The 25257-nt window shown below is 47.0% G+C and overlaps 1 protein-coding gene across 2 annotated transcripts in view; it reads left to right on the forward strand.

Annotated features, from left to right (window-relative positions):
- The window catches only part of ST8SIA5 (ST8 alpha-N-acetyl-neuraminide alpha-2,8-sialyltransferase 5), a 63198-nt gene extending 39797 nt beyond the window's left edge, over window positions 1–23401 (forward strand). For both annotated transcript variants that reach the window (XM_083466155.1, XM_083466156.1), the window contains 6 exons: window positions 865–957; window positions 5214–5300; window positions 7279–7423; window positions 10348–10460; window positions 13256–13348; window positions 18222–23401. In XM_083466155.1, the coding sequence (XP_083322281.1) occupies window positions 865–957; window positions 5214–5300; window positions 7279–7423; window positions 10348–10460; window positions 13256–13348; window positions 18222–18690 (1000 nt within the window). In that variant the 3' untranslated portion in view covers window positions 18691–23401. The remainder of the gene's footprint in view (window positions 1–864; window positions 958–5213; window positions 5301–7278; window positions 7424–10347; window positions 10461–13255; window positions 13349–18221) is intronic.
- Window positions 23402–25257: the final 1856 nt, after the last annotated feature.

Raw genomic sequence — 25257 nt, forward strand, 5'->3', positions numbered from 1 at the left:
CAGTGTTTAGGTTCCAAGTTGTTTGAGTACCAAGGCGTTTGAGAACCAAGGTACCACTGTATGTATTAAATTTATACCCTACTCTTCCTCCCACAGGAGTCCGGGGCAGCAGATGCCTTTGTGATTCCAAAACCCAACAAATAAAACTTCCCATGCATTTTGTTTTAATGTCAAAAACAATTCTTAATGTTGGAAAGTTTCTCCTAATCGACTTCCCTGCAATTTCGACCTCAAGTTTTGCCCTGTGGCGCAAAAGAGAAGTGGTCCACATCAACTTCTGCATGACTGCCCTCCAGATATTTGAAGACTGCTATCGTATCTCTCCTTAATCTTCTCCAAGCCAAACATATCCAGCACTTTCAATCATTCCTCCCAGGACTTGATTTCCAGGCCCCCTACCAACCTTCCTCTGGACACATTCCAGTTCGTCAATTTCCTTCTGAAAATATTGTCCTCAGCTTGTTTGGAGGTTCTAGCAGGGGAGCGCAGCTATCGTATACCCTTGACCGAAGAACGGTACACTCCTTCTATCTGGGATGGTCGTCCTCTTCCACCGAGCGCGCAGCTTCGGGAGGGACGCACATGGAGCGGTGAGGGAGGAAGGGGACACCCGCCTAGCCAGCCAGATCAGCCGAATCAACCCTGGCGATCAATGGGGTGACAGATGTCGCAGCCAGATCGCCCTCACATCCTGGTACAGTCCAAATGCAATTTGACCTGATTTATATATATATATATATATATATATATATATATATATATATATATACACACACACACATACATACACACACACACATGCATGTGTGTGTCTGTTTCTGAAATAGCTAGTGATTACATTTTTCTTTTCTTTTTCTTCTCCAGGTACTTTGAGTTTTATGAAGGTCCTTTGGAGTACAACTCCACAAAATGCCTGGAGCTGAGGCAGGATATCATTTCGGTGAAGGTTCTCTCGATGTAAGTGGGGCCACACCATTTTAGTTCTCCAGCCTTAAGCAATTGTGAGTGATGCTGATGGGCTTTGACCAGGCAGACCTGGGTTCATATCCCTGATCCGGGTACAGAGCTCAGGGGAACCTTGCACCTTGTTGCTTAACACAGGCTTGCTAAGCAATGATAAGGCATGGGCAAACATGTTTGCAGGAGACAATGGCGAAGGTAGGTCTGGACACCTGCATTTGACACTCCAGCTTTCAGGCAGGACCCATCACCTGCCTGGACTCCAGCTGCAGGCTTACCTTGTTCCTGAGTTTTGATTTTTATTCTCCTCTCCTCTCCCTTCCCTTTCCCTTTCCCTTTTCCTATGCCTGTGGTTGTTTTCCCTTGGCAACTAGCCTCATGTATATGAAATGTGTTTAATCCAAATCAGAAGAATTAGATATGTCATCTCAACTGGGCACACATAGATAAAAATACATCATTGATGGGAAAACAAAATGGCTTCCTCATGTGGCTAGCAGGCCACTAGCAGGCACTTTAAAAAAACAAAAATCCATGTGTCCTCTCAGGCATTGAGACAGCCCTGTGTTGTGTATACAGTGGAACCTTGGTTTTCAAACGTAATCTGTTTCGGAAGACCGTTCGACTTCCAAAATGTTCGAAAAACAAGGCACAAAGGGCAACCTGCAAATTTAATTGAGAAACACTCAGCGGAAGCCGTTTGACTTCTGAGGCGTGTTCAAAAACGAAAGCATTTATTTCTGGGTATTCGGCATTCAAAAACCGAAACATTCGACTTCTGAGACGGTCGAAAACCGAGGTACCACTGTATACTTATAAATAAATGCTGATGATATGCAATGTCCAGATTCTTTATATTCAAAAGGAACTTTACTTCCATAAACATATAACAGAGAAGAAGATATCTACATTCTCATGCTTATTCACTTTGTTCCTTATAGAGAGCACAGGTTTCTCTCTATTAACACTTAGGGATCTTCCTCTGTCTGCTTCACCCCAGAGAGGCCACACTGACACAACATTGTCCTCAGCAGGATCCAGGGAAACCTCTCTCAGCAGCTGTTCTTCCTCACACACAGAGAGAGAAGACCAGAAAAACAGTTAAAAACGACAGTTACCGGAATAACAGTCACAACAGAATGCAATGCCTCTCTCATGTGACTCACAGCCAGCCAATCACACGAGAGCTACTGCCACAGGAAAAACCCTATGCTAAGAATGCATAGGCAAAACATTCCCATTTCAGGAAGTTAAACCATTATCCGTAACACCCTGGACAGGTGGAAGCGGCTGGATTAAAGAGCAGTTAGCGTTGGCATCCGCATAGCAGAGTCACGCTGACTTAGCATAGTTGGCTCTCGCCAGCCCCTCCACCAAGAAGCGCCCTTGTTTCCCAAGTTGCGCTGTGGCTTTCTAGCCTCCTTTCTGAATCCCCCCCCCCCGCCTGCCCCCATTCGCTGTTTTGTGCCCCGAAAAGATTTCAAAATTATCACGCTTGGCTGGTCTGAAGTACAAAATGACCTACTTCTTTGAAGAGTGACTTATGGAAAATCCTAAATTGCTCCCATTTTAAATATTAAACCCCTTCTCTCTGGAGGGGAAGCGAGGGAGGGAAGAAGCTCATTGTGTTTGAGGCAAGGTTGGACAAATGTGTGAAGGGTGTGTAGAGGATGGCTTGCTATCCTGGCATAAACCTTTTTTAAAATATATATAAAAAATTCCCTGTAGGTTTTGGATGGCTTCCTCCCTCTGGGGTACTACAAACTGCTGCAATTCAAAGGCATTGCATTGGGTGGTTTGGAAATGTATTTGTTTCTGTTTTTTCTAAGGGCCCCTGAGGATTGGAGAGTTTTATATGGGTGAATTCTGCAACATGTCATTGATGCAATAGTATTGCATTAGCGATGGATTCATTTTGGACCATCCACACATCTCTCTACTTTATTAGTTTTTCTGCAAGGTTTCCCTGACGATACTGTATTCTTGCTGTCTGGAGGGGCACTCTTGCACTCCAGCACAACAGTAGCAAACCAACAACAACAACCAAACAAACGAAAGAAAGAAACTGGAACGTTTGTGGTATAAAGATTACATTATTTCAGCTGCGGGACATGCATTGATTGGAAACGAAGCAGTATGACCACCCAAAAAGACTGTTTGAGCATATTACACCGATCCTGGTCCAACTACGCTGGCTACCAATTAGTTTCTGGGCCCAATTCAAAGGGCTGGTTTTGACCTATAAAGCCTTAAATGGCTCTGGACCGCAATACCTCAAGGACCGCCTCTTTCCATATGAACCTACATGGACCCTGAGATCATCTTCTGAGGCCCTTCTTCATGTGCCTCCTCCTTGAGAGGTCTGGAGGGTGGCAACACGAGAACAGGGCCTTCTCTGCAGTGGCTCCCCATCTGGGGAATGCTCTCCCGAGGGAAGTTTGCCTGGCGCCTTCATTATACACCTTTGGCTGCCAGGCAAAAACGTTCCTTTTTAACCAGGCCTTTGATTGATTTGATTGGCATCCTATGCCCTTTGAAAATGTTTTCCTCCCCCGGGGGTGGTTATTGGGTTGTTGGCTTTATTTTGATTATATATTTTGTGGTTTTGTGTTTTGGTTTTGTTCTGTGAGCTGCCCTGAGACCTTCGGGTACAGGGCGGAATATAAAATCAATCAATCAATACTTTTGCAGGTGCCAAACAGTATCTGTATAAGCACCCTATGAGCACGAATAATCCTAAACACACAAGGAAATGGGTGCTTGGAGCGGCCTATAGAAGGCAAGGACTCTTTTGGGACAAGCAAAATGCCCCAGGACCACTATTGAGGAAACACACTCTGCTGACAGAAGTCCCCTGGACCTGCTCCTTATCTTCCCCATTGCATCTTGCTCGTTCACTCGTCTTAGAGCCAATGTGGTGTAGTGGTTAAGAGCAGTGGACTCGTAATCTGGTGAACCGGGTTCGTGTCCCCGCTCCTCCACCTGCAGCTGCTGGGTGACCTTGGGCTAGTCACACTTCTCTGAAGTCTCTCAGCTTCAGTCACCTGAAAGAGTGTTTGTTGGGGGGGGGGGGAGGAAGGGAAAGGAGATTGTGAGCCACTTTGAGACTCCTTCGGGTAGTGATAAGGCGGGATATCAAATCCAAACTCTTCTTCTTCTTCTTCTTTTGCCCAGAGGAGAGGAGGAAGTGAACAGCAGCAATGGCAAGGAGGAGGAGGAAGGAGGCAACGCTCCCTCTGCCTGCTTAGCCATTGGCTTTGTCTCGCAAGCGAGCAAGAGGTAGCCGCAATGAGGCAGAGGAGCACAGCATCTGGCAACGTTGGCACCTGAGGTTTCCCTCCTCTAATTAAATGAAGTGGAGGAATCAGGGAGGGCACAAGCATGCAGAGCTGGTCTCTTATCATGCTGGTTGCACATTAAGATGACCTTCTGCAAGGAAGTGGAGGTTGACACTTGTACTATCTATAGAGCCAGTGTGGTGTAGTGGTTAAGAGTGGTAGACTCGTAATCTGGGGAACCGGGTTCGCGTCTCCGCTTCTCCACATGCAGCTGCTGGGTGACCTTGGGCCAGTCACACTTCTTTGAAGTCTCTCAGCCCCACTCACCTCACAAGAGTGTTTGTTGTGGGGGAGGAAGGGAAAGGAGAATGTTAGCCGCTTTGAGACTCCTTAGGGTAGTGATAAAGCGGGATATCAAATCCAAACTCTTCAAACTCTTATCTATTAAAGCGTCAGTTGATAACACTCTGGGAATCTGCTGCGATGGCTGAGCTCATTTTCTCAGATTTGGGGCACAAAAACAAAAGATGTGACAAGTTTTATGAGAAGGTAGGGTGATTTTCTTGAACGTGTTAACAACAGAAAAGGAAAAGGGCTGTTGGCAGATACAGATCATGGCTTGCTTTACAGCGCTTTAATAATAATTAAGTAGAAGATGAAAAGCAGCCTGATAGCACACAGAAAGATAGCTCACCCTTAATTGTTAATGAGATACCAGAAATGACAAATTTAAATGGAAAGACCCTTGTTTTATTTCCATTCTCCGTGCTGTTTTGTTGAACCAGATATAAACGGCAGTTAATAATACCTGTATATAAAATTGGGGGCTGCCCTAGATTTATATATCAAGGAAATGTTTGCCCACCTCAGGCTAGTTCTCACCGCAGTGGCAAACTTAGTTTCTGCGTTGGGAGTCAATAGCCTCTTGGACCCATGCTCTAAGTTTAATTAAAAGATCCTTTCTCCCTCTTTTAGGGTGAAGCAGACAGAGTTGTTTGAAAGGTGGAAGAACCTTCAGATGTGCAAGTGGGAGATGAACATCACCGAAGCCAAACAGTTCAAGTAAGAGGCATCTCAGCTCGGGGGTGGTAGGACCTCAGCAAGCACTGTTGGCTGAAGAACCGCTCTTGGCTCTTGCATTGTGCAGGAGCTGCTCTTGGTTTTGCAAGATGGAAGGTTTTTTTATAACACTTTAGATCTTCCCCATGATATAAGTAAGGCCATTGCTAGTTGGTCTAGGGAGGGCAGCTCTTTACAGGTGGCATTTAGACATTGAGAGATCAAGATGGAAAGCCCCCCTTTTAGCCTTTCCGGGCCTCTGCCCGGGACAGCCCTAATTGCATAAGCATAAAAACCTTCTAGAACTAGAGTTTCCACCACCCATGTCTCTTGAAGGATGATGATGTTTTGGTGATAGAATGGAATATCTGTAGATTGAGATAAACATCTAGATCAGCTGGCCACATTCCAGGAAAGGATATTTAGGTCATTGGCTGATTCTTGGATTTTTGGATTTGGGGCACCCTCAGATATTTTCATTGGGATGTGGGTGGCACTGTGGGTTAAACCACAGAGCCTAGGGCTTGCCGATCAGAAGGTCGGTGGTTCGAATCCCCACAACGGGGTGAGCTCCCGTTGCTCGGTTCCTGCTCCTGCCAACCTAGCAGTTCGAAAGCATGTCAAAGTGTAAGTAGATAAATAGGCACCGCTCTGGCGGGAAGGTAAACGGTGTTTCCGTGCGCTGCTCTGGTTCACCACAAGTGGCTTAGTCATGCTGGCCGCATGACCCGGAAGCTGTATGCCGGCTCCCTCGGCCAATAAAGCGAGATGAGCACTGCAACCCCAGAGTCGGTCACGACTGGACCTAATGGTCAGGGGTCCCTTTACCTTTACAGATATTTTCAGCCGTTGATTCTTTAGGGTGGTGGAGTCTGGCATTTTTGTAGGGAGGTGGGGTAAGATAGAAAAACCTTTTGTAGTAGGGACTGATTTGGTGTGTTTAGTTTCTCTGACAGGGCGTCCACCCACTGTATCCGTATTTCAAAAGATGGAAGATATATGCTCACCATAGCAACATGGGGTGGCTAAGGACGGGTCTGAAGGCAGTGGTGGGCGGGGCCAAAGCAAAAAGTGGGTGGGGCTCTGTGACGTTAACATATGAGAGTGCTGGAGGTGAAATAGTTAGACAGGTTGCCCAATCAGGACCCGGGGGGGGGTGGAGTCAGAGGGACTATAAAACCAGCTCTGGGAGGAGTTTGTTAGGAGTTTGTTGGGAGTTGGGTGGTTGGTTAGAGTGGGAGTGAATTGGGATAGAGTTTGTTTGTAGGTTGAGTTAGTGTACCAAAATAAGATGAGTCAGGAATAGTTAGGGGCTAGGAAGACAAGTAAATATCTGAGAGGTGGTTTAATGAGTGAGAGCAGGGAGTGGAAGTTATAGGTCTGGATAGGCACCCCATGATTATACTTGACCGATACTGTTTATGAAACCACAAGCTTGTTAAACTGCAATAAATAAACAAAAATTTATGTTCCAATTTAACCCTGACTGGACTCAGTATTGTACCACCTGGGTGGTGACAGCGAGAAATAAAGTAGTGGCACAGGGATCAAGGGACTGTGAAACGTCCAGGGACCCTGTGTGATCGCCACAGGCTCTACTCTCTCTCTCTCTCTCTCTCCCCCACACACCCTTTTCTCTCTCTTTTTCTATCCCTCCCTTTCCCCCCTGTCTCTGTTCTGTCACGCTCATTGCCCCCTTTCCTTTCCTCTTCTTCCTCTGCCCAGGTGGCTTTTGGTGCCAGGAGAGATCTTTCTCTCACCCCAGAGGACTTCTGAAATTAGGCTGAGGGCCACATAAAATTTGGGCAGGGGCCACATGCATGGCACCTTCAGCTTGCTGGAGAAACAGTGTTGTATGCATGCAACGTTGACATCAACAGCAGCTGATTCACAGCTCCCTGCCACACTCGGTGTTTGCCTGGGTCGAGGGTCTGCCTTCGTCCTGTGGTTGACCCATGTAATCCTGTTTCTCCTTCTTTAGGGCTACTCTGTCGAGGTGCTGCAACGCCCCAGCCTTCCTCTTCACCACCCAGAAGAACACTCCTCTGGGAACAAAACTCAAGTACGAAGTGGACACAAGCGGCATCTTTCACATCAATCAAGAAATATTCCGAATGTTTCCAAAGGTGCGGTACATGTTGTTGACTTAACAAAATCTCAAGACGCCGTTTCTGTTCAGAGGCGTGTGCCGGGTGGCAATCTTGCCATCCTCTGCGCTGCAATGACTTCCTGCGTAACCGTTCTGATCGCAGGCCAACTGTTCTCTTTGCTGTCACATTCCTGTGCAACAGCTGATAGGCAGCTTAGTTTATATTTAGCAGCTTTACATCACTGGAGTATCATATCCATGTGGAAAATGACTGAGCAACAGCCGAGTATTCTCTGGCAGGGATGAGTGCAGAATTGCTTCTGGTGTATAGCTAAGAAAACGAGATGATGCCCAATAGTGACTCCGAAAGACTGACTGACAGCAGTGCTTAGCATTTGTATAGCACATTAAGCGTTCCAAAGTGCTTTATGTATACAGTGCATTGCTCCTTATGGTGAGCCCAGTGGTTGGTCTGGGAGCACCAGTTGCATTATTACTGTTTTCAATTAATTCAGATTAGAAGGTGGCTTCTAAGTGGTTTACAGGTGTAAAACCAATTCTTTCTTCTTCTTCTTCTTCTTCTTCTTCTTCTTCTTCTTCTTCTTCTTCTTCTGTGATCACTTGTAGCCGAATAAGATTGTCTTCCATAAACACGGTTTTAACAATGAGTCCGTAAGTGACTGTGGAGGCCAATTCTGGATCCATACGTTCTTCCACAGTGGGGACATAGGTTTCCGGGCAGAAGTTGATCACAGTGTGGATTTGCCAAGCGTGCCTTCCTCTTAGCACGTTTCTCCCTTGCGTCCTGAGTTTGAGTATCTTCAAAGCCCATGACACCTTTGGTAAAGGCTGTTCTCCAATAGGAGCACTTGCAGGCAAGTGTTTCCCAATTGTTGGTGTTTATACTACATTTTTTTTAAGATTTGCCTCGAGACAGTCTTTAAACCTCTTTTGTTGGCCACCAGCATTGCACTTTCCATTTTTAAGTTTGGAATAGAGTAGTTGCTTTAATTAATTAAATTAATTCAGGTTACCAATTTGGCTTCTAAGTGGTTTACAGGTATAAAACGAATTACAGATGCCAATACTGTAGCATCGTAGAAAGTGGTTGCAGGTGGACTTGATCAGCAGTCTGGAAGGCTATTGGAAGACCACTTATAACAAGTTGAAGACAGGCCGTCAGGTCATGCATCCATGCAGATGAAGGCATCCATTTGTGCTGCTGCAGATGCACCACGGTGTCTCTTCTTTCCACACTCCTCCCGGCGGTCGTTCCTCCTCTGGTCCGCTGCTTTGGATGCACGACTGCCTGCCAGTCTCTAGGCACTGCCGTCATCTGCAAGAGATCCCCACATATCAAGGTTGATGTTACCAGCCTTCATGTCACGGTTGCAGACAACTTTGTAAAACGGAGTTGGTCTGCAAACAGGGCCTGGGGCCTGATCCCCATAACGGCAGTTTTATTTTCAACCCCTTTTCCTAAATTGTGTGCTGGATTAATCAAACGTTTGACCCTTGGTGCTATTGCTTCCCATATGTCAGTTCCAACCTAATGTTGCTGGTCCATCTCTGAACGTGGTTCTCTTTGCCCCCAAATCTCAGAGGACTCTTCGTTGCGCCATTGGGCTTTCTGCCATTATGAGCACCATGTAACGTGTGCTATAAATAAATCACATTAAAAGCAACAACAACAACCACACCACATTTCATGTCACCGTTACCTTCAGATGTGTTTTTGTTTTACTGTTGCGGAATTACTCATAAACTATGCATGTACTAATAGCAGCATTTGCATGCTTACATAAGCAAGTCTTTCCATCTCCGTGAGGTGCCAGGCATTATAAGGAAGCAAATGCATCAGATCGTTTGTCCATGTAAACCAGGGATGGGTTTGACTCCAACTTTTGAAGACACGGGTTGCGTTCTGCTCAGGATGCGAGCGGGGCTCCGGAACGGATCCAGTTTGCATCCAGAGGTACCACTGTATTCTCTGTTTTGCCCCTGTGGAGGAGCAAGGCAGGTTTTGTTGCTTCAGCACCCTGGAGAGCTCCTAGTGAGCACTTTGCTCCAACATAAAACAAGGACTTTTGGGGGGTATTTTTATTAAAGATTTTCTTGATTTACAGAAGTATGTGTAATGTCTCTCTCTTGTATTTTTTCTATGTAACATTTCTACAAATCAGTTTCATTTGTTGAGACAGTAGGAAGAAAAGGGGGAGAGGGGTGGAAGATGGGTGGGGTGGGTAAAGCAAGGACTTTTGAGACTCGTGCATCCAGTCTACGTCTCAAGGGTCCAGAACTCTGGCCTGAAAACCAGCACTTTTCTTTCACTCCATGACCTCCCGCCTTTGTGTCCTTCGTAGGGCACTGCACTGGTGAGATAGCTCGTTTCCTTGGGATCTTGATGGGACAGCCTTGGGTTCAGTTGGGCTCTGATCACCAGAATTCAGGCTCAGAGCTGGGAATCTGGGCCTGGCTCCTTAGCCAGGGACACTAGCTGCCAACTCAGTGTCCTGGTTGCTGCTGGTCATGATGGGGTAGGGAATGAGGCCACCAAGATCTAATAACATGAATGTTTTTGATGTATGACCTAAAATGCAACAGCAGAGCTTTCCTGCAGAGTCAGTCCATCCATTGCACTGCCAGTCACTACTATAGAGCAGGCTTCCTCACACTCCACCCTCCAGATGTTTTTGGCCTACAACTCCCATGATCCCTAGCTAGCAGGACCAGTGGTCAGGGATGATGGGAATAGTAGTTTCAAAGCATCTGGAGGATCGAGTTAGAGGAAGCCTGCTGTAGAGTAATCAGATACAGGGGAAACTCAAGAGTTGACCATACTTGTGTGTGCATGTGCGAGCCCAGAGTTAACTGTGTTTCATCCTTTCATCCAAGGGAACACAACCAGTTCCTGCGAAGGTTGCCACTGCTAATGAACCGGCTTACTCTATTTATCGCTAGGAGATGCCGTACTATCGGTCCCAGTTCAAGAAGTGCGCTGTGGTTGGAAACGGAGGGATTCTGAAGAACAGCAGATGTGGCCGGGAGATCGACAGTGCTGATTTTGTGTTCCGGTAACAGTTTTGGTGCAATTCTTTAAGGGATTAGCGGTTGTGTATAGCACATGAAGGGGATGCGGGTGGTGCTGTGGGTTAAACCACAGAGCCTAGGGCTTGCCGATCAGAAGGTCGGCATTTCTAATCCCCGTGACGGGGTGAGCTCCCGTTGCTCGGTCCCTGCTCCTGCCAACCTAGCAGTTTGAAAGCACGTCAAAGTGCAAGTAGATAAATAGGTACCACTCTGGCGGGAAGGTAAATGGAGTTTCCGTGCGCTGCTCTGGTTCACCATGCTTAGTCATGCTGGTCACATGACCCGGAAGCTGTACGCTGGCTCCCTTGGCCAATAAAGCGAGATGAGCACTGCAACCGCAGAGTCGACCACGACTGGACCTAATGGTCAGGGGTCCCTTTACCTTTTATAGCGCATGAATGTTTTGCCATGAGTTTTTGATGTGTATGTGAGCAACATTTGGGATCTTTCTTCACACATGGTTCACTGGGCCTTGCACCTATCGTTAATACCAGGTAGTAAAAGAGAGCAAGTGGGAAGGGGTCCCTGACTTAAGAAGTAGGGAATAAGTTTTAAGCTTCGTATTAAAACCCAGAGTCTCCAAAAGCTCACTAAACTTCTTTGGGAAGCCAAGCAGAAAGCACAGTTAAGCTTTGGAACTCACTCCCACAGCAAGTAGTGGTGGATCTCAACTTGGATGGTTTCAAAACAGGATTGGACAAATTCATGGGGGAGAAGGCTATCAATGGCTATGATTGGTGGGGTTCCCAAAGGCATCTTGTTGGCCACTGTGAGATCAGGATGGGCCATTGGCCTGATCCTGCAGGCCATTCTAGTCCAAAACATCAGTAGGGAGCCATGTTGGGGAAGACTGCTGTAGCACCTACAGGGATATGGGTGGTGCTGTGGTCTAAACCAGTGTTCCCCAACCTTGGGCCTCCAGCTGTTTTTGGACTACACTTCCCATCATCCTTGACCACTGGTCTTGCTAGCGAGGGATGATGGGAGTTGTAGTCCAAAAACAGCTGGAGGCCCAAGGTTGGGGAACACTGGTTTAAACCACCGAGCCTCTTGGGCTTGCTGATTGGAAGGTCGGCGGTTCGAATCCCCATGACAGAGTGAGCTCCCGTTGCTCTGTCCCAGCTTCTGCCAACCTAGCAATTCGAAATCATGCCAGTGCAAGTAAATAAATAAATAGGTACCACTGTGGCAGGAAGGTAAACGGCATTTCCATGTGCTCTGGTTTCCGTCACGTCCAGTTGAGCCAGAAGCAGTTTAGTCATGTTGGCCAGATGACACTGGGAAAGCTGTCTGTGGACAAATGCCAGCTCCCTCGGCCTGAAAGCGAGATGAGCGCTGCAACCCCATGGTTGCCTTGGACTGGACTTAACCGTCAATGGTTCCTTTACCTTTTTTTTACCTTTAGTACCTACAGTACATAGGAAGGAAATTGGCTTGCACTGCTTCAGACCACTGGTCCATCTATTTCAGTATTGTCTCCACTGACTGAGACATCCCCAGTCCCACTTCAGGGTTGAACCTGAGACCTTCTGCATGCAAAGCATATTCTCTACCACTGAGCTGCGGCAACCCTTTGCCATGGCTCCTGTTCCTTGCACTGGTGTTTCCCCACAGCATACAAATCCAAAGTGGCCAGAGTTCTCTGAAGGCAGAAGGTCTAGAGATCACTACTCTGTCTGATGCCTGGCTCCACCTAGAGTTCTGAGGGTGAAATTGCTCACATCACCTACCGGTTTCTCAGGGTGTGGCACAAGAGGCACTCAAAATAACAACAACAACAACAACAACAACAATAATAAAATTATTATTATTTATACCTCCACCCATCTGGCTGGGCTTCCCCAGCCACTCTGGGCGGCTTCCAACAAAATATTAAAATACAGTAATGCATCAAACATTAAAAGCTTCCTTTCAGAAGTTTTTAGGGCTGCCTTCAGATGTCTTCTAAAAGTCTGGTAGTTGTTCTCTTTGACATCTGGTGGGAGGGCGTTCCACAGGGCAGGTGCCACTACCGAGAAGGCCTTCTGCCTGGTTTCCTGTAACCTCACTTCTCGCAGTGAGGGAATCGCCAGAAGGCCCTCGGCGCTGGACCTCAGCGTCCACGTAGAACGATGGGGGTGGAGACTCTCCTTCAGATATACTAGACCGAGGCCGTTAAGCCCCTTTTTTGTAATTTTAAACAATGTTGTACATTAAGGAATCACAAGTTGCACCCGCCCCTATTGTTGACTCTTTCCGAAATGTTTTGGATGATGGAATTAACTATAAAGGTAATATTTGTGCTGAACATCTAGGGCGATGTTTCTCAAGCTTAGGTCTGTTTTGGGACTACAACTCCCAACATCCCTAGCTAGCAGGACCAGTGGCCAGGGATGATGGGAGTTGTAGTCCCGCAACAGCTGGAGACCCAAGTTTGAGAAACAGTGATCTAGGAGGGAAAGAGGACCGAGGGGAATGTCTGAAGAGTGCCTGTTTTAAAAATCTCCTTAATTGAGGTGGAGAATGGAGGGCTTGCCACTAAAAATGGCTTCTCCTGATGGGTCATTTCTCTTGCGGCACCGAGAGCATGATTTATAACCCGCTGATCAGTGGGTACAGGAAGATATTCTGGAAGCAGTCTGCAGAAGGGGAAAACACCTTTGGAATCAGGGAGAGCTAGGTTCAAATCCCTCTTCCATTAAGCCAGATCACTCACTCTCTCAGTCTACTCAGCCTACACATCTTAGCTCCTTGAAGGAGAGAAATAATAATGGCCTCTTTGTTGCTCTGTCCTTTCTAGGTGCAATTTGCCTCCCATTTCTGAGAAATACGTTGTAGATGTTGGTGTAAAGACGGACGTCGTGACGGTTAACCCCAGCATAATCACCGAAAGGTCGGTTGCTTGCCTCTTCCTTGCCCACTTCTGCCCACGCTTTCCTCCTCCTGCGACTTTGCGAAACTGACAAACCTCAGGAAAGGAGCAACGGCGCCTTATTATTAGCTCCGGCGGTTCTTGCTCTTGACTTCGTAATTTCATAGCAACTGGAAATCAGAACAAAATCGGGCCTTCTTCTCAGCGAGGCATATGTGTTCAGAAGGTCCCTGCAGACTTCCTCCCTACAACTCACCTGCTCCTTTTCTGACGTTTTTCTTCTTCCTTACTGAAAAAAGTAAGATCCACAATAAGTAATGCATTAAACAGCAATATCCTTTGATGCTCTGCATTTTCAAAAGAGAGGAGAAAAAGAAATGCAAATAAATCCGCTAATTATCTGCCTTTGGGAGACTCCCAATAAATTTTATAGTTATAGTACCTTGTTGTTGTGAGTTGAGGACCCTCCACCAGTGGTAAATAAGACACAAGGACACATGTATTTTAGGTTAATGGGCTAAAGAAGGCCACAACTTTATTGGTTACAGCATGTGAGTGGTATTGGCTTAGGCATTGGATCAAACAATCTATACATGACTCCACCCTGCTCAGTGGGGAGTCATTCAAAGGTTAACAACCAGTGGGAGGAGCTTGTTGATGCAAATACAACTGGAAGCTTCCCCTGATGTCACCGGGGTCATGCTGTTAATGGAGGAATCCGAGGGCTCCCTTGGACAAAAAAACAAAGACACCAACCAGGATAATTCGGAGCAAAACAGCAGCCTGTAGGCTTGGTCTTTATTGTAGACTGTCGCGACAGGACTCCCACCCACTACAAGATGAAGCAAAATGGAAGCCCAGAACAAAAAAAGTCCCCAACTTTTATTAGTTGCCAATCTCCCAAAATACACCCCTAAGACTACATCACAAATACATCACAACTACATCACAAAAAGGAGGGGTTGAGGGAGGAGTTGTGGAGGTAACCTGAGTATCTTGTCACTTGGCTGGTTCCTCCTTTCCCTCCTCCCCATGAGTCATTTCCAGAGGACAAATGGGAGTTGGCAGTTTCCTGCCCCCAGAGGGAAGATCTGATCATTGTCCTTTGTTTCAGTCTGTGTTGCATCCACTCCCATATGCAAGTCCTTTGTGACCCTGATGGTCTTCTGTCTGGGACCATCAAGGTTGGCATGCCAACTGGGTAGGGCTCCTGCCTACGTGTTGGTACGCTCAAGGGATTATGGCCGTCCTGTATCAAACCATCCCCCTTTGATAGTCCTTCCTTCATGGAGCAAAATAAACGTGGACCAGCATAAATCCGATGTACTTTGATTTACTATGAATTTATAACATAAACGTTGCATATGTTGTTTGTGTGTGTGTGTGTGTGTCGTGTTTGTACAAATTGAATGATTTGGGGGGGGGGGGTTCCTGCAACAGTGCCATGGCCCTAGCCACCAGCAGGGCATCAGACAGGATCCACGACCACCGGATTCCTTTAACAGAATACCCAACAAGGGGAGAGGTAGGTGATGGCCACACCCTGCCCACCAACACATGACAAATATTCCAATGCCTAACCGCCACCCAAGCTCGCCGCCAAATATCCTCACAGCTGCAACCAATCCCTAATGCAACTGATGATAGCTGCCAACCACACATCATTTCCTTGATCAGACAAATGAACGCCATCGTCTCGAAACAGGGCCGCCTCGCTGAGCAGAATGAGGCGCGGTGCTGCCGCTGCTGCTTGAATGCAGGTAGACCCCGCCCCAAGCCAACCCTATTGGCTGGCCTGGTGGTTGCGGCGCGGCAGCCGGGAAAGGGACGCAGGGGGCCGAATACACCTCCCTGCTGATGCGGAAACACAATAGGTGTTGTTGTTGTTTAGTTGCTTAGTCGTGTCCGACTCTTCGTGACCCCATGGACCAGAGCACACCAGGAACTCCTGTTTTCTACTGCCTCCCGCAGCTTGGTCAAATTCATGTTGGTCTCTTCAAGAACACTGTCCAGCCATCTCGTCCTCTGTCGTCCCCTTCTCCTTGTGCCCTTCATCTTTCCCAACATCAGGGTCTTTTCCAGGGAGTCTTCTCTTCTCATGAGGTGGCCAAAATATTGGAGCCTCAGCTTCAGGATCTGTCCTTCCAGTGAGCACTCACGGCTGATTTCCTTAAGAATGGATAGGTTTGATCTTCTTGCAGTCCATGGGACTCTCAAGAGTCTCCTCCAGCACCATAATTCAAAAGCATCAATTTTTTGGTGATCAGCCTTCTTTATGGTCCAGCTCTCACTTCCATACATCACTACTGGGAAAATCATAGCTTTAACTATACGGGCCTTTGTCGGCAAGGTGATGTCTCTGCTTTTTAAGATGCTGTCTAGGTTTGTCATTGATTTTCTCCCAAGAAGCAGGCGATTTTATTTTCGTTGCTGCTGTCACCATCTGCAGTGATCATGGAGCCCAAGAAAGTAAAATCTCTCACTGCATCCATTCTTCCCCTTCTATTTGCCAGGAGGTGATGGGACCAGTGGCTATGATCTTAGTTTTTTTGATGTTGAGCTTTACAAATAGCAGCACAATAGGTAGGGACTGTTTTCCACTAAAAATTTTTTCTCATCTACCCTCTCTGTTTTTTACTATCATTCTGACCATTTCTGTGCTGCTTAATTGCTATCACCTCTAAGAAGTGTACAAAAAAGCTCAATACGGCGAGTGGACTAATACCTGTAAGTTTCAACTTGTACAATATATCCTACCTCTTGATAACCCAGTGTTTCAGTGATGACAGGTCTCTCTGTTTCAACCTCCGGGTAATTGCCTCTTTCTTTTGCTACGAAGAAGGACGCCTAGCGATAATGCCACCCGTTCTAACTTACTTCCTCCTCCAGGTTTTTGGCTCTCACAATAAAACGTACCGCTATATACTGTATTTATTTGATATAATGCATATTTCCGTCTACCCACGCCGAAGGCCTTTTAACTCCTGTTGATTTCAAGCCCACTGAAATCAGCAGGACTTCAAAGAGGTTAAATTTGGCGAGGCCTTTCCCATTTAATCCTCCCCCGCTCCCAGGCATGTTTTTCTTTTGCATATCTAGAGTATGAGCATCATGCTGCCAGAAAGAGAGAGGGTTTACTCTCTTGGAGGAGGAGGAGGAATTTGAATTTGATATCCCGCTTTATCACTACCTGAAGGAGTCTCAAAGCGGCTAACAAAGCACTCTGTCACGAGAGACTAGGGCCCTGCGGGACCTGACATCTTTCCGCAGGGCTTGCAAGACAGAGCTGTTCCACCTGGCCTTTGGTTTGGACTCAGTCTGACCCTTATGTTTCCCTCCTGTAATAGGTATGAGTTACTCGTGCGTAAGCTGGTGCCTTTCTCGGTTAATTTGCCTTGTTAAACCTTTCTGACTTCACAGCCCCTTCTCATCGTGACTGTCTCAGTCACTGGCAGAATCCGTCAGTGGGCGTTTCTTGAACCTCTTCCAACATAAAAGTTGTTTGACACCCAGTCTCCTCCTCCTCTCACTGCGCGGGAGTCTTCTGCGCAGGGAAGGCGTGGGTAGCGGAGGACCTGGGCTCTCCTCACTGATGTCCAGTGAAGAGTCCTGGAGCCCTCTCTCCAATTCCCCCGTCTGCCCCCCTTTATGCCTGGTGTTGCGCTGATTGGCTTCCCCCTCTACTGAGCTGTTTCTCCCCCTGCTGCTGGGTCCTTCGCCAGCATCATCTGGGAGCCTTCCCTTCCGCCTCTCCCTCCGATGTCAGTTCCCTGACACCTCCCCTTATGGTCTTGATTTATCAGCTCCTTTAAAATGAGGCTGCATTTTAAATTGCATTTTAAGCTGTATTTTAAATTGGTTTCCCACCTCTCTTTTCCCCCTATTATGTTTTTACTGTGAATTTTATTGGTGTTAGCCGCCCTGAGCCCGGGAGGGTGGGGTATAAATAAAATTTATTATTATTATTATTGTTAGGGGTTGGGTGCGCACAGTTGTCCCTTTGCAGGCCATGAAGAGGAGACAGCACCACCCCAGTCCGAAGGCCCGGTCTGGGCATTGCTTTCCACCCCACGGCTCCAACCTCGATGAGGGAGCCTGTTGTGGGCACACCTGGTTGCGCCCCCTCAGAAATTTGCGCCCGGGCCATGGCCCTCAGCCCTTCCCATTCTACGCCACTGGGGCCACCCTACCGATCTGTTATCTGAGGAAGAAGTGAACAGCAGGAATGGCAAGGAGGAGGAGGAAGGAGGCAACACTCCCTCTGCCTACTTGGCCATTGGCTCTGTCTCGCAAGCGAGCAAGAGGTAGCCGCAATGAGGCAGAGGAGCACAGCATCTGGCAACGTTGGCATCTGAGGTTTCCCTCCTCTAATTAAATGAAGTGGAGGAATCAGGGAGGGCACAAGCATGCAGAGCTTGTCTCTTATCATGCTGGTTGCACGTTAAGATCACCTTCTGCAAGGAAGTGGAGGTTGACACTTGTACTATCTATAGAGCCAGTGTGGTGTAGTGGTTAAGAGTGGTAGACTCGTAATCTGGGGAACCGGGTTCGCGTCCCCGCTTCTCCACATGCAGCTGCTGGGTGACCTTGGGCCAGTCACACTTCTCTGAAGTCTCTCAGCCCCACTCACCTCACAGAGTGTTTGTTGTAGGGCAGGAAGGGAAAGGAGAATGTTAGCCGCTTTGGGGCTCCTTAGGGTAGTGATAAAGCGGGATATCAAATCCAAACTCTTCTTCTTCAAACTCTTCTTATTTGGTTCTCTTATACTGCTGCTGTTTTGCCTGGAAAAGGATGCACAAAACCCAAAGCTGTTTCTAGCGTTGGCCGCGGTTGCGAGAGTTGTGGCTCTCCAGTCTCCCTGATTGCTCTCCCTTTAATCTTCCCACATCATCAGGTTCCACAAACTGGAGAAGTGGAGGAAGCCCTTTTTCGAGGTCTTGCAGGTGTACGAAAACGCCTCGGTCCTGCTCCCGGCTTTCTACAACACCCGCAACACGGACGTCTCTACCCGGGTCCGGTACGTCCTGGACGACTTTGAGTCCCAGCAGGCCGTCTACTTCTTCCACCCGCAGTACCTGATCAACGTCTCGCGCTACTGGCTGGCTCAAGGGGTGCGCGCCAAGCGCATCAGCACGGGCCTGATCCTGGTGACGGCGGCCTTGGAGCTGTGCGAGGAAGTTCACCTCTTTGGATTCTGGGCTTTCCCCATGAACCCCTCAGGGATATTTATCACCCACCATTACTACGACAACGTCAAACCTCGTCCGGGATTCCACGCCATGCCTTCAGAAATCTTCAACTTCCTCCATATGCACAGCAGAGGCATTCTGAGGGTGCACACAGATGCCTGCACTTGCTGCTGAGGGGTCAGGACAGGAGGAAGTTCGGTTCTACTCCCGAGTCGTGTAAAGGAAAGGAAGAAAGGGAGACGATGCGCAGGCAGCCCTGGGTCTCGAGAACCAAGTTGCACAACTGGTTTTTTTTGACAGGCTGCTTGGCACCTTTCTGCATCCATGTCTCGTGAAAGATTCCCCGTGGTACGTTTATCAGATGCCACGTTCTGAAAAAGACGTGCGGCTGTGCGGATTGGCACAGCGCAATCTGTGTCGGAGAGGGCGGAGTGGTGTGTTTTTTTATAACAACATTGAGAGATTTATGCAATAATGTTTGATAACCATACATTTCCTCAAAGGCTTTGTGTTGTTCCTCGTGAGCTGGGGTTTCTGACACCCTCCCTCGCTTAGCTCAGCCTTGTAGGGTGGCTGCTGTTTGGGCTGAAGCCCACCTTCTCTCCACCGCAGGAATCCACAACCTGCCTTGGAGCCCGTGACAAACAGGAGAAGCACATTGACTAGTGGTTTTAGGCCAGAAATAGAGCACATCACTGTAACGATTCCTTATTTCACCTCCGGGAATGCACCAAACCTGAGCGTACTTGACAAAGCTGAGGATCTAGACCTGTTGTTCTTAAGGTGTAGTGCCAATGCGCTTGTGTGACAATGCTAGCACTCATCAGGGGATGCTCAAGAAAAACACTGTAAGGCTGCGCCTGCTCCATCCATTTGAAGCCCAAGGCTTCCACGGCAAGGATTCTGGGAACTGCAGTTTACCCCCTCGCTGAGCTACAATTCCCAGCACCCTTAACGAACGGCGGTTCCCAGGATTCTTTGCGGGAAGCCATGTGGGTTATTTATTTATTTTTTCCAATAAGATTTTTATTATAGCTGCCTAAGTGGGGTGGCGCTGTGGGTTAAATCACAGAGCCTAGGATCTGCCAATCAGAAGGTTGGCGGTTCGAATCCCCGCTACGGGGTGAGCTCCCATGCTCGGTCCCTGCTCCTGCCAACCTAGCAGTTTGAAAGCACATCAAAGTGCAAGTAGATAAATAGGTACTGCTCTGGCTGGAAGGTAAATGGCGTTTCCGTGTGCTGCTCTGGTTTGCCAGAAGCAGCTTAGTCATGCTGGCCACATGACCCGGAAGCTGTACGCCGGCTCCCTCGGCCAATAAAGCGAGATGAGCACCGCAACCCCAGAGTCGGCTACGACTGGACCTAATGGTCAGGGGTCCCTTTACCTTTTAGTTGCAAGGCAAGAAAAAGAAGCAATAGAAAAAGAGAAAGGGACAATAGAGATAAAGAGAGAAAAGGGGGTTAAAAAGTGGAAACAGAGAAGCTGCTTTAAATGTGTGGTGCGGATGTGGCCAAAGGGACGTTGTTTTTGTACCCTGCCTGCAAATCTGCTTTTTCACTTTTAGTTTTCCATAAGTACCACTGGCAGGAAGATCAGGGTTCAGAGGTCCTTGAAATAATACACATCTCTTTCCTCTCCCCGCCAGTCTGCTCTCTCAAACAACTTACTGTGGACTAAACACCCCATAACCACTTTCCATCTGCTTGCCAGCTCCACAGCATTGGGTTAAAGAAGGATTTGAAAAAAGGACCTTCACCTTCAAAGCATAGAACTATTTTGGTTCTGGTTCACGTTGGAAGGTGCAAGCGGAGTGGTGCAGGACGCAGTCTGAAAACCATTGCCTTAGCAAAATGCATAGAAAGCTTTGAGCGCACCTGATATTGTAAATAAATAACACAGGCGTCAGTGTTGTTGCTGTAGCTGGGAGCTGTTTCTCATGATATGGCTGTGGGGGTGGAGGGATGGTTCATGCGGCCAGCTGATGCACAGGAAGCGGCCCGTGGCATCGATCCTTCAATTGGAAGCTGGATCATGAGCAGCAGCCCTCAGGTTCCCTTTAGAAAGCCATAAATGTTTTCTGTGTAAGCCGATGGGTATTTATTGCCATGTGTATCTGTCACTGTGAAACGTACCAAACATGTCCAAAGGCTTATCAGCGGACAGAACTTGAATTGGAGGGTTGCTTTCCAGTAATGTTCGACGGCATGGGACATGCTGGCTGCTCTGTGGTGCATCCATGGATCACAAAATACCTGTTATATAATAGGTTGCGTGGTAATAATAATAATAATAATAATAATAATAATTTATTTATACCCCACCCTTTCCGATCCAGAAAACCGGGCTCAGGGCGGCTAACAACAAATTTAAAACACTTAATCGATGCAACAAAAACCAGCATAAAATACAGTATAAAACATGAATAACAATACATTCAAAATTCAAAAATCAGTTTAGGGGGAAAATCCATCCAATAAACATTAGATGATCACCAGGGCTAGCTGGCTAAATTAGTCCTATTTGGGCCAGTGAGGAGACCAGGGGAGAATTAGCTGTGGGATCCCAGAGCGGGTGGTCTTCATAAAAAGGGGAGGGAAGGAAGGGGAATAAAAGATCAGGCTAAGTTCAATTTGAAAGCCAGGCAGAATAGGTCTGTCTTATAGGCCCTGCGGAAGGCATTTAAATCCCGCAGGGCCCTGGTCTCATGGGACAGAGCATTCCACCAGGTTGGAGCCATCGCTGAGAAGGCCCTGGCCCTGGTGGAGGATAATCTGACTTCCTTAGGGCCCGGGACCTCTAAACTAGAATTATTCATGGACCTTAAGGTCCTCTGCGGGGCATACCAGGAGGGGCGGTCCCGTAAATACGAGGGCCCTAATCCACAAAGGGCATGGTAGAGGGAGGGGTTGTCTAATGCAAGGACTCATGGGGATGTTCAGAGATAACACTGCAGCCTCCTGCATGTTGTACCCAGGTCGCCCTGTTTCAAGGGTGGAAAGCTGTCATCACAGCAGTTCCTACAATGTAGCACATTAACTGTTCCCTGTGGGGATCCTGCTGACCCCTGTGGAAGAGGAAAAGTGTGGGGGGGGCGTTACTTTTGGGTATGGAATCAATGGAAGCACAACCAGTATCCTGCGACCTTAACCAGTGAGACTCGAGCCTGTGCTTATCTGCATAGCCCCACCCCTTCATTTGCATAGCCCCACCCAATGTTCTTTCTCGTACAAAAGTGTGACATGGAACATGGCTTTTTTTCAGTAGAGACGGAATTGTATGCGTTGATCCGTTTGTGCCAGTCACTTAACTGTAGATGGGGCTTAAAAGTATTTTGTGACCCTATGCAAAAAGAGTTGCACATCCCTTCCCTTCTTTGCCTTGCCATTAAGCCCTGACACTTTCCTGACCCAGCTGATCTCCTTCCCCACATGTCAGAGGGCTACAGAGGGCTCCCCCTCAGTGTGTGTGTGTGTGTGTGTTCTGCAACACGATATTGGCATTCTGCTTTATGAGTTGTCCTGCGATGCTTCCCCATTGCAATAATGGCATCTAGAGGGGCACTTTTGCATTATAGCGCAACAGAAGCAAGACTAAAGATAAACTGGAACATCTGTGGTATGAAAAGTTACGGGATTTCAGCAGGGAAGTTGCAGGACATGCATGGAATGAAGCAGTAAGCCTGTCCTGGTGGTTTTGCTGGTGCAAACGGTAATGAAAGTGAAATTGCATGTAACTGCCCCGATACCATCGCGAGCACAAACAGTCATGAATGCACAATAAAAAAAGACATTTGGAAGGGTTCTGAATGAGAGGAAAGGGAACCAAGTGCGGTTCAGCAAGCACAGGGATTCTGTAGCTTTAAACCATGTGCACACAAGAGGGAATTTCGCCTGCTTGCACCACTTGGTGCTATGAAACAGGTAACAGAAATTCCCACTTTTGAGTCTCCTGGAATGAATGAACACGCAAATGAATGTCTTCTTCACTACGAGAGTGCACCTCCAGCCCTTCTGCAGCCAGTCACCTGGTGCTATTAATTAGGAAAAATCGGATCTCCCTTTTAAAAAACAACCGCAAGCTTTGTAGTCTTTTTTGGCATGACGTTGTACAAAGCATTGTCCTGTTTCTCATCAAGCCTCAATGGTTGAAAGAAGGGGGGCAAGTATAACTTGACTATTACAGGATTGCAATTTCATGACTGAAGCATTTTTGAGATTTGGGGAGGGTTTCTTCATATTTCGGTTGTTTCTTCTGTGGCTTTATTTGGTTGCAAAGGAAGGATATTGAGCAGCTAAAACTGGATAGAGTACAGCAGCTTTTGATTTCACCTGAGGCTTTGTTTATTGCGCATTATACTGAGGTGGGGTGAGGTTTTTTCCTTTTAAATTGTCAATCCATTCTAAAGCCTACTGTATTTATTTCAGGCATTCATAAAGAGATAAAGTAAAGGGAGGGAGAGAGAAAAACAATGCTGATGAGACCATTTCGCTTCTGATTTAAAGGCAGGTTTATCCTTCTGCTCCTAACACAACTTGAAATATGCATTAAAAACACATTGTACAATAAGCCCTGTTCATACTTCTTGACCTCACGTAGATGGGGACGGGGGAACCGATCCACTTTGTTTACATCTGATTTGTTAATGCCCTTGTTTTCATTGAGTAACCATTTGCCGAAATCCTCAGACCTTGTAATTTTATTCCTTTTGATGTGTGTTTCCTTCAGTTGACCGCACGATGTGAAAGAAAGCCTATAAATTGATGTAAGCCATAACTTTGAAAACAACAATCAGGGTATTTTTTCCATCAGTCACATTGTGTCACTGTGTTTCGGAGACAATTTAACAGTTAACAAATAAAGCAGTCTATGAGTTTAATTTGAAAAGAAGTTACATTGTAGGTTCTTTGTGTGTGTTTTAAGTGAGTTGCTATGCCTGTCTATGGCTTTGTATGATTATTCTCATTCTCTCTCTTTCTCATTACACCTCTCTCTCCAAAGAATACATATGCCACCCTGAACTTTTTGGAGGAAAAGTAGGATATAAAGTTAATAAATTAAGCAAGCAAACAAACATAAAGTGAAAGAGTGCACTTTTGAGTCTTGCAAGTACTGTAAGGCTTTTTTTACCATTTTTTGCTTGATTGCAGCGATTACACAACTTGCCCTGAGAAGTAGGGGTGCGTTGTGTGTTTGTGTGGTGAAAGAAGCATCTTGTCTATTCATGTGCATTCTATAGAAATGACATTTCTGGAGTGCTTATCTAGCCTTTATGTTCCCTCCCCCTCCAAATTGCTCCGGCGATGCAAGATGGTGATGAATTCAGGCAGAATCGATTTTGATTGCAGCTTTTCAGCACCACTTCCATTTCCAGGAACGGGGAACATTTTCTCTTTACAGCTGCTGGCGATAATCCTTTACCATTATCCCGACACACACAAAAAGGGAAATGCGAAGAATGGAAGGGATGACTCGACCGGCTTGCACAGTTAGATATGATTGCAACTGTGAAGTCAAAGAAGAAGGAAGGAAGGAAGAAATCCAACAATTCTCTCAACTGGTGGCCTGATTCTGCCATCAACTGTGCCAGCAAAATGGGTCCCATTGTTTCATCTGTGCCTGCCAGCCCTGGTGATGTTGCTAGTGTTGTATTATGGGCCGTGGTGTTGAACTGGTTAATAATAATAATAATAATAGCAGTACTATATACTTGGATTAATTTATTGTTCTTACTTATTCCAAAAGAGCCCAAGGGAGCGATGCAACATAATAGTACAACCTAAATACAAACACATTTTCAGTATACGTACACAACTTCCAAGCTGTTGAATGTACACTCCATCAGTGGCTGTTGGGGAGGGGCACAGGGGGGGAGTTGCTCCGGGTGCAAAATTGTTAGGAAGCACAAAATTTCAACACCGGGTGCTGCCTCAATACAGCTATGTGCTTCCATTGCTGGGCTCCATTGAAAACGGCTTCTCCATGAGAACCAGGAAGTGACCTCTCCATACAATGAAATGACTCTTCTTATCTCTGCAGTTGCAATCTCTTGGGTGATGCAGATGCCGTTAGGCAGTCGAATGCGTGTGTCACCCTGCCTCTGTGTGGCCCCTGGCACTGGCAACCCTCGCTACACCACTGCTCTCCTTTGATTACTAAGTGCCAGGGTGAACAGGGTATTTCCCCCCCCATACTAGGTGCCAGTAATGCCAAGCACAGATTATCACCAGCTTAGAACAACATCTGTGTCCATCTGGGGATAGTCCATCTCTTTATGGCGTTGGCCCCTGTGAATACCTCTCTTTTAGGGGAAGTGACATAACTCAGTGACGAACGCATCATTTGCATGCAAAAAGCCACACCTTCAATGGTATCCCAGCAGAGTGAAAAGATACTCCTACACCTGAGCAAGAACAGTCAATCTGAGCAGTGGAGATTTGGCCATTCCTGCAGCAATGCCTTTCAGGACCCACCACCACGTGTATCTTGCCTTGATGTTGGCTCCTAGCAGGAAGGGGTGTACAGCTGGGAGTTTGCCGTGGGCCGACTAAGGCTTACTTACGTCACTCACTGTTCCTTCTAATCAAACCCAGTGTTGCTCTGCAGTACACAGATGTAAATTCATTTTGCTTTGCGTGGTTGCTGCAGTCACCTTGTATTGAATGAGGTCACTGAGAAGCTAGCCAGTTTCTCCCCCAACCTCCTACTTTACACACACACACACACACACACACACACACAGA

This window comes from Podarcis liolepis (genome assembly GCF_965112155.1).
Source record: "Podarcis liolepis genome assembly, chromosome: 11".
In the NCBI taxonomy this organism is placed as follows: domain Eukaryota; kingdom Metazoa; phylum Chordata; class Lepidosauria; order Squamata; family Lacertidae; genus Podarcis; species Podarcis liolepis.